The sequence below is a fragment of the Sebastes umbrosus genome, chromosome 11, assembly GCF_015220745.1.
Source record: "Sebastes umbrosus isolate fSebUmb1 chromosome 11, fSebUmb1.pri, whole genome shotgun sequence".
In the NCBI taxonomy this organism is placed as follows: Eukaryota; Metazoa; Chordata; class Actinopteri; order Perciformes; family Sebastidae; genus Sebastes; species Sebastes umbrosus.
The window spans coordinates 24,824,852-24,833,610 of NC_051279.1; the positions used below are offsets into that span (position 1 = coordinate 24,824,852).

An 8,759-nucleotide genomic window follows, 5' to 3' on the forward strand; every position below is an offset into this window, starting at 1 on the left:
GTGAGTGAGTGAACGAGTGAGTGAATGAATAAACGAGTGAGTGAATGAATGAAAGAATGAATGAGTGAATGAATGAATGAATGAATGAATGAATGAATGAATGAGTGAGTGAGTGAATGAACGAGTGAGTGAGTGAGTGAGTGAGTGAATAAACGAGTGAGTGATTGAGTGAGTGAATGAACGAGTGAGTGAGGGAATGAATGAGTGAATGAATGAACGAGTGAGTGAGTGAATGAATAAACGAGTGAGTGAATGAATGAGTGAGTGAGTGAATGAATGAATGAACGAGTGAATGAATGAATGAATGAATGAGAGTGAATGAGACGATGGAGGCGATTCTTCAGGATTTATCCGTCCGAAGTTTTAAATATTTCTGTAGAAACTGAGTTTGTTGAAACGTTTTTTAAGATTTTCTATCGAAGTTTTATCTGTTTAATCTGTAAAAAAGTTTCTGTTTGTTTGTTGTAAAATAAACTGCAGCTACATGAAGAGTTAAAGACGTGTTCATTACGTTATTTTATTAATATATGTTTTAACGTGATAACATATTCAGAGTCAAATCATTTACAAAAGTTCTCAATAAATCGATCAATATAAACATAATACATAGTGACATATTACATATATTTCAGTATAAAATATGACTGGACTTTGGTCAATTATCTGGTTAATAATATTCAGCTGCAGAGTTTAATAACAAAAATAAATTAATAATTAAATAAATTACTCAATAAATAAATATTTCATTAAATGTAGCAAAAATAATATTGAAAATAAATGTAGCCATTAATTAATTGATAGAATGTGACTTAAATTGATATTTGTTTTAATTTGCTTATTCATACTCCATATTTATATTGAACTAAATAAATAAATGCAGAAATACATAAATAAATTCACACATTTAAAAATAAATATAAAATAAATAAAAACTAAATGCATAAATAAATAAATGCAAAAATAAATAAATTTAAGAAATAATAAAAATAAATATATAAATAAATAAAGAATCCACTTAAAACAGGAATATCAATTTATGTCACATTTTATCAATTAATTAATGGCTACATTTATTTTTAATATTATTTTTAATTAATTTAATGACATATTGATTGATTTATTGATTTATTAGCAGTTGCTGGTGGATGTGAAGTAGAGGTGGACATCCTGGTACTTTGCATCTCCCCTTCTTTTCAGCCAGAATCCTCCGTTGGGCTGTGGCGTCCTGGTTGTCCTTAGACTCAACAGCAGTGGAGGAACTGGGACGAGCTTTCGTGTGATGCTCCAGACACTTTATATTTTTGCACTTTAAGCCTCCAGCAATGTGTGACCTTTGACCTTTGACCTGGAGGTATACAACTTCATCTGAGGAGGTACCGGCTGAGAAAGAAGGAACTAATGAAGCTGCTCCAGGCCCAGGCCCCGTCCCAGTCCCAGTCCCAGTCCCAGTCCTAGTCCTAGTCCCAGTCCCCGTCCCAGGCCCAGTCCCAGTCCGTCCTATAATTTGCTATCAGAGTTCAGAATGAAGAGTCTCTGATTCGAACAGCTGCAGTTGGTGTAAACAACAGAGTCAAATTACAGACTCTCTGCATTTACTGTCAGCAATTCCTTCAGGACTTTCCTGAACTTTAAAAACAAGTTTACAGAACAACCTGCCTTCTGAAGACCAAAAGAAATGTCTGATAATATCTACGTAAGATATTAAAGTTAAATTACTGAACGGGTGACTTTTTTTCTAGTTTGTTCTGTAATCACACGGTGAAACACACCGACACAGATTTAATGTTGAAATGATTTATTGTTTGAGTAAAAAAATAAACATCTGCTCTTATTTACATCATTTATACAACTGTAACTTCCTGTCAGTATAGTAGAAAAACAACCATTCAACTGTAACTTCCTGTCAGTATAGCAGAAGAACAACCAATCAGCTGAGTAACAAATATTAGAAACACTTTTCACATCAAAACAATTACTCTGTTTTTATCCACAGAATAAAGTCTCAAAACATGCTGAGTCACTTGCAGGAAACTGCAGTCATCTTATTCAGGGAGCGTTGCAGCCCTGAAAAGTGACTGACAGGGCGGTTGGTGGTTGAACAGGAAGTCCTCAGAAGACCTGAACCACCTGATGAAGGTTAACAGCGTCCTGATCGACCTGAAGAAAACAAACGTAAAATTATAAAAACTGCTTTACACTACGTCTCAACTATAAACTATATCGTACACTACTATTTAAATTACACGGTACACTACTTCTTAAACTACATCGTACGCTATGTCTTACACCACACCGTAGACTACTTCTTAGACTACGTCTTGAACTACACCGTACACTTCTTCTTAAACGATGACGTACGCTACTTCTTACACTACGTCTTAAACTACACCGTACGCTACTTCTCAAACTACCACGTACACTACTTGTTACACTACACCGTACACTGTCTTAAACTACGACGTACGCTACTTCTTACACTACACCGTACACTGTCCTAAACTACGACGTACGCTACTTCTTACACTACGTCTTAAACTACACCGTACGCTACTTCTCAAACTACACCGTACACTACTTGTTACACTATGTTTCAAACTACGTCTTAAACTACACCGTACACTACTTGTTACACTACGTCTTAAACTACGTCTTAAACTACTCCGTACGCTACGCCTTAAACTACACCGTTATTGTATCTTACTTACAACATTCTTGTCAAATGTCATATCTCATGTCATGTTGTTTAATCTCATCTCAGCTCAGGTGTAAACCAGTAGAAGCCGCTGACAGATGGAACCAACCGGACCAGACTGGGCTGTACTGTGTCTGCTGGTCTCACCTCGCTGTACGCGGGGGGAGGGGGAGGGTTGCACCGTTCAGGTGCCGTCATGAAGAGCCCCCCCTCGTCCTCCTCTTCGTCGTAGTCCTGCAGCAGGGGGGTCCTGAGGCCGTCCACCGCCAGGTCTCTGTGGATGTTACTGTAGCTGGGGGGGGCCGAGGGGAAGGAGGACCAGCTGCTCAGGGATCCAGCCTGGCTACTCATGCTGCTGGTCCTGCTACCGACGCCGCTGAGCGGGATCGTACCGATGACCAGCGGCAGCTCCAGGATCAGCTTCTCACTGCCGGGGATGTGCAGGTAGATCTGGAGGGAGGAGGGACGGTTAATGTCCAACATCTCAGTTTATCTCAGATTTATTCATATTTGTATTATCTCATCTGCTGAGAAGAGCTGAAGGTTAATGTCTAATATCTCATATTAATTTTATTTTATTTATTTATCTCATCTTTTTTATATTATATCATCTGGTTCTGCAGAGTAGACGTGAAGATTAATATCTAATCTCAACTAATTTTTTGGTAATATTGGAACGGTTCATGTATTTGACCCGAACCGCTCAGTTCGGTTGGCGACATCCTTTCGGTTCACCGTTACCCAAACAGCTGTTTATGTCTCGCACACGCGGAACAGAAACTCTGGAGCGTGAGTTTTACCTGGAAAGTCTTGGCAGCGCACCAGGAATGTTAGCAGCGCTGTATCGCCCAGTAGCTCATGATAGTCAAGCTAAACTGACAACGATTTGTGTCACACTGTACGCCGACACTGTTCAACTGAGGTCGGGTTTATATGTGGACACTTGAAACATTTAATTGCGATGGCATCACCCGAATGTGTCGATTAGTGGAGCGAAACAAAAGCAGACTGGACTGAGAGTCCGTTCCCTCACACAGCGTTCAGACAGCCTCCCACTGCAGATTCACATCGTGATCAAAGTAATATCTGATGCTGTAAGAGTGTTTATCGCTGCATATAAGACCACACTCCATCGTAAACAATACAGAATTAAAGCAGATGGTCAAAGTGCATGAGCCTTCACGTGTGAATGTTAGTCTGTTGTGCCTGCCCTGTATAAACTAGCATAAGCAGCAGTTGAGGATTTACCAACAGCCTTAAGATTGAAGATTACATTTACGTTACAGACATTTGGGATTTTATTTTTGTAATTTATTTTTTCTTATTGCCAATATGTCAGTATTTGAGTGCCTTAACTGTTATAGTAAGAATTATGACCAATGAGCCAGTGTTGAATGAGTGGGAAATAAAAAGCTACGTTTTTTAGCATAGTTCTGGTTGAGCTTATGCTTCAATGTATGGCCTTAGTTTATAATTTCTTCCTATTTATATGAAAATAACAAAACTGCATTTTTTTGTTTGTACTAATTACTGTAGAAGACTTATTCTTTCAGTTAAGATTTCCACCCCTAGTAAACATTCATTATTTCATTGTAACAGTAAAATAACTAATAACTAAGTTTAATTAACTATCAATTTACCATTTATTAATGATGGTTATTGTAAAGTGTGAATTATATCATCTCATCTTTATTTATCTCATTTTATCTGATATCAAGATGTTAACATTTAGTCTATCCTTTTATCTTATGATAATTTTAGGATCTTATTTTATAATATTTATCAAATCTTAACTAAAATGTGTTAATTTGTCTCATCTTAAATTATCTTTGATCTCATCTCATGTTATCTGATATCTCTTCTCATCTTTTATCATATTTTATTTTATCTTTGTCTTATCTCAGTATTTATATCATCATATTTTACCTCATCATATGTCATATTGTATCTCAGTATAGACAGTATGTCCTTATATTTTACTTGTCAACTTCTCTCTTAAATCACCTCTTTTCATCTCATGAACTCTAGAACGGACCTCTTGTGACATCATCATGATGACTCACCATGAGGGCGTAGTCCACCTTGATGATGTCACAGCCGAGTAGCGTGGGCCTCAGTTTGGGGACTCTGATGCTCTTCCCCTGCCACATGTCGCACATCCCAGAGATGATGTGGTTTCCTCGGACCGCCGACAGCTTCTGACGCGACTCCTGAAATAAATGAGACATCAGAGATCAGAGTTTCGTCCCGCTGAGGACAGGAAGTCATCCCGCCGCCGGGCTTCACCTTGATCTGTCCGTTGGCATGGTACGAGTGTTTAGCGATGATGGCGGCCTTCGGCACGACGATACGTGAGCAGGTGTTCTCAAACTTGGCGTTGATGTTGATCTCTTCTCCCTCACAGTACCCCTTCCTGTCGATGCGAGCGTTGATGGACACCTGGCCGTCAGGGATGAACATACAGGTGACCTTTTTCTGTTTGGAGGCGGCGGCCGGAGCCTGAGGACGACACGCAAAACTCATCACTTTACATTTCCACAATTATCATCTGAAACCGGCTGCAGAGAGATAATAATAATACAGATTATTATTTATTTATTAATCACTTTATTATCAAACTTCCTCTCAAAGCAGCGACCGTCATCCTGTCGTCTGATATCAGTTTCAGATGTTTAGTCAAAAACTTTGCTTCCAGTTAATAAAACTCTGATGGAACCAGTGAAGTTATTATTGATATCAATAAATGAATATATTTTTATATCAGACTTTGTGCTTTTCTAACTTGTGTTTATGTTTATCATTATTTTATCACTGTTGATACTGAAAGATTAACAAAATTAGGTCTTTACTGAAGATTATTTCCGGTCTATCAACTGATTAATCATCACAGAACAGTGAAACCATTTTATATATATATATATATATATATATATATAAATTAATATTAATATTAATGTGTGAGTGTGTTTTGGTACCAGCAGGTCGGGTCGGTTGATGTCCAGCGGCTCCTCCACCTCAAACTCCCTCTCACACTTCAAAGCATCCTGGAAAGGCCTGTCCAGCACCGCCCGTACGTAGTAACGAATGGAGCCGAACTTCCCTTTATAGGACGACACCAGACGCCTGAAACCAGACCGGAGACACCATAAATGACTGTGACCACATCTGTATTATCAATAACTGACCAGAGTCTGTGATCACTCCTATAATCAATAACTGATCCGTGATCAGCGTCTCACCCGGCGGCAGGAAGCTCGAAGCCGAACTGGAAGCTGTAGGTTTTATCAGGCTCCAGCAGGAAGCAGCCGTCAGAGTCTGAGGACAAACACAAAGAGTTAACAAGCGGACAGATATTATATGTATGTATGTATGTATGTATGTATGTATATATATATATATATATATAGTTATAACTCTATATATATAGTTATAACTATATATATATATATTTTATAACTTTATGTATACAGAAATCTATAACATGAAATATTTTAATGTTTGTACATGATGTGACTTTATCTAAATCCTTTCTAAACATATTTCTCCTTTTTGTCTGTGTGATAGAAAACAAATAAATAAAATATTCATTTTTGGCAACAAATTCATATCAGAATTCATATCAACAATTAAGTTTTGTCTCCTAAACCTTCTTCAGTCAGAATACTTCCAACAAATATCAATGTGTTTATAGAACAAATATCAGAATAAAATTATTATGATGAAATAAAAACAAACTGGTTCAAATAAACTTTCACTATTTTATCTCTTTATGACTCAAAAACAGACAGACATTACTCTTAATTTTATTGTGAAATATTTGCCAAATAAACAGTTCATAGTTCTCATAACTGTAAATATTTTGCAAACTTTAATATAGAGTAATTTATAGACATTAGTATTAAGGTATTGTATTTTGAATTCATCTAGTCATTTTAAATTACTTTAAAGTATTTGTTTTATTAATTTACAGTCATTTAGTCGTTTTACTTTAATTTACAGTAATTTCTTTAAATTCATTTAAAGTAATTTATCCTTTTAGCTTTAATTTACAGTATTTTTTTATTGATTTAACAAAATTTTAAATTAAAGTAATTTAGTAATTTTACATTAATTTACAGTATTTTTAAAATTATTTTACAGTCATTTAGTAATTTTAAATTGATTTAGTCATTTAAACCCATTTTACTTTAATTTACAGTAATTAAAAAAATTAATTTACAGTAATTTTAAAAATTAATTTACAGTAATTAAAAAAATTAATTTACAGTAATTTTACAAATTAATTTACAGTAATTTAGTCGTTTTACTTTAATTAACAGTATTTTCAAATTAATTTACAGTAATTAAAATTTTTTTTTACAGTCATTTAAGATAAGATAAGATATTCCTTTATTAGTCCCACAGTGGGGAAATTTGCAAATTTAAAGTCATTCAGTAATTTTAAATCAATTCAGTCATTTAAAGACATTTTACTTTAATTTACAGTATTTTTTAAAATTAATTTACAGTCATTTAAAGACATTTTACTTTAATTTACAGTATTTTTTAAAATTAATTTACAGTCATTTAAAGACATTTTACTTTAATTTACAGTATTTTTAAAAATTAATTTACAGTCATTTAAAATTAATTTAAAGTCATTTAGTCATTTTAAATTAATTTACAGTATTTTCTTTAAATTAATTAACAGTCATTTAAAGTAATTCATTGTTGTTGCAAAAAAGGTTATTCAAAAATTAAACTTACCTAAGGTATTGTTTATGATTTTAAGATAATTTGAATATATATATGCATATACATATATATTTATGTGTATATATATTTATATGTATATACACACGCGCGCGCGTGTATATACATGAGGACACACGAGGACACGTGTATATATTAGTGAGAAGAAGTAAAGGTGTCTGGGTACCGGTAGAGAGCTGTTCGTCCAGCCGCAGCTCCTCCTCGTACTTCAGGTACTCCTGCTCCTGCTCCTTGCTCCGGTTCCTGCTCTTCTTCCCGCCGCGGTGCTCCACGCGGGCGCAGCCGGCGGCGGTGACCCGGAGGCCGGCCAGCCTGCAGGGCAGAGCCCCCTCCAGCTGCACGGAGCCGGACAGCTTGTCTCCGCTGCTGTAGAAGGACCGGGCAGGGTCCGAGAACCGCAGCTGGAACACTTTGAGCTGGTTCACCGGAGACAGAACCATGCTGGTACCGAGAGACCGAGACTGGGACCGGGACTGGTGATGATGGAGGAGATGGACCTGAAGTTAAACACTAATGTGATGGAAACTAAAGAGAGGACCATAAATGATGTATAGACCGAGTATATGTGGTTAGTTTGGCTGTGTTTGTTTCAGTAAACAGTTAGAGGTCAGCTTTATACCGGGGAGGAGAAGGAGGGGGGGGGGGGGTCGGGTCCGGTCCCGGTGTCCCGTTACCTCTCAGCGAGCAGCGCGTGCTCAGCGTGTGGACACCACGGTGGACACGCGGAGCCGCTGGAGGACGGAGCTCTCTGTTTGGTCCGCACGGGCTGCTCAGGTGAGTGCAGCCAATCAGAGGGCAGAGAGGACGCATGGGAGGCTCGTGCCGCTTTGGGGGCCATAAATACAGTAGAGTCATCAGGATGAGAATAGAAACAGATCTACTGTCCATCTGCAGCTGCAACAACAATAATAATAATAATAACTGGTAGACTCATTTATAAACTGGGGAAAAAAAGTTCAGAAACTTGTGTTTAATGGATTATTTCTCTGTTGTTACAATGTTAATTGGCATTGTATTTTACATCGTTGGAAAGCCTGTTTATTTACCTTCACAATGATGTCCAACTTGTAAGGATCATGCATTTGTGGGATGAGCAGCACAGCTGATTATGTGGGTAGCGCCCAAGAAAAATTTGCCAAAACGCTCTGTCAATGGTAAACAGTGTATTCTCCTGTTGGTGTTGACTCTTGTTTTGAGTTGTTTGGTGGATTTGATGATTGAACTCTCTATCAGTAACAAGGAACAAACAAGACATACTGGCTATTTTACACTTTATTCATTTAATACACCGTCAGGAGCCTCAGTAGCAAACTTT

At 36.9% G+C, this 8,759-nt stretch overlaps 1 protein-coding gene across 1 annotated transcript; it reads right to left on the minus strand.

Annotated features, from left to right (window-relative positions):
* Positions 1 to 1,778: 1,778 nt before the first annotated feature.
* LOC119497277 (thioredoxin-interacting protein-like) lies at positions 1,779 to 8,032 on the minus strand. Its single transcript, XM_037785278.1, has 7 exons — positions 7,611 to 8,032; positions 5,932 to 6,007; positions 5,668 to 5,815; positions 4,979 to 5,191; positions 4,756 to 4,902; positions 2,840 to 3,142; positions 1,779 to 2,157 (listed from the first exon to the last, which is right to left on the minus strand). Exons 1-7 carry the CDS (start codon positions 7,882 to 7,884, stop codon positions 2,110 to 2,112), a joined length of 1,209 nt encoding a protein of 402 aa, XP_037641206.1. The 5' UTR covers positions 7,885 to 8,032; the 3' UTR covers positions 1,779 to 2,109.
* Positions 8,033 to 8,759: the final 727 nt, after the last annotated feature.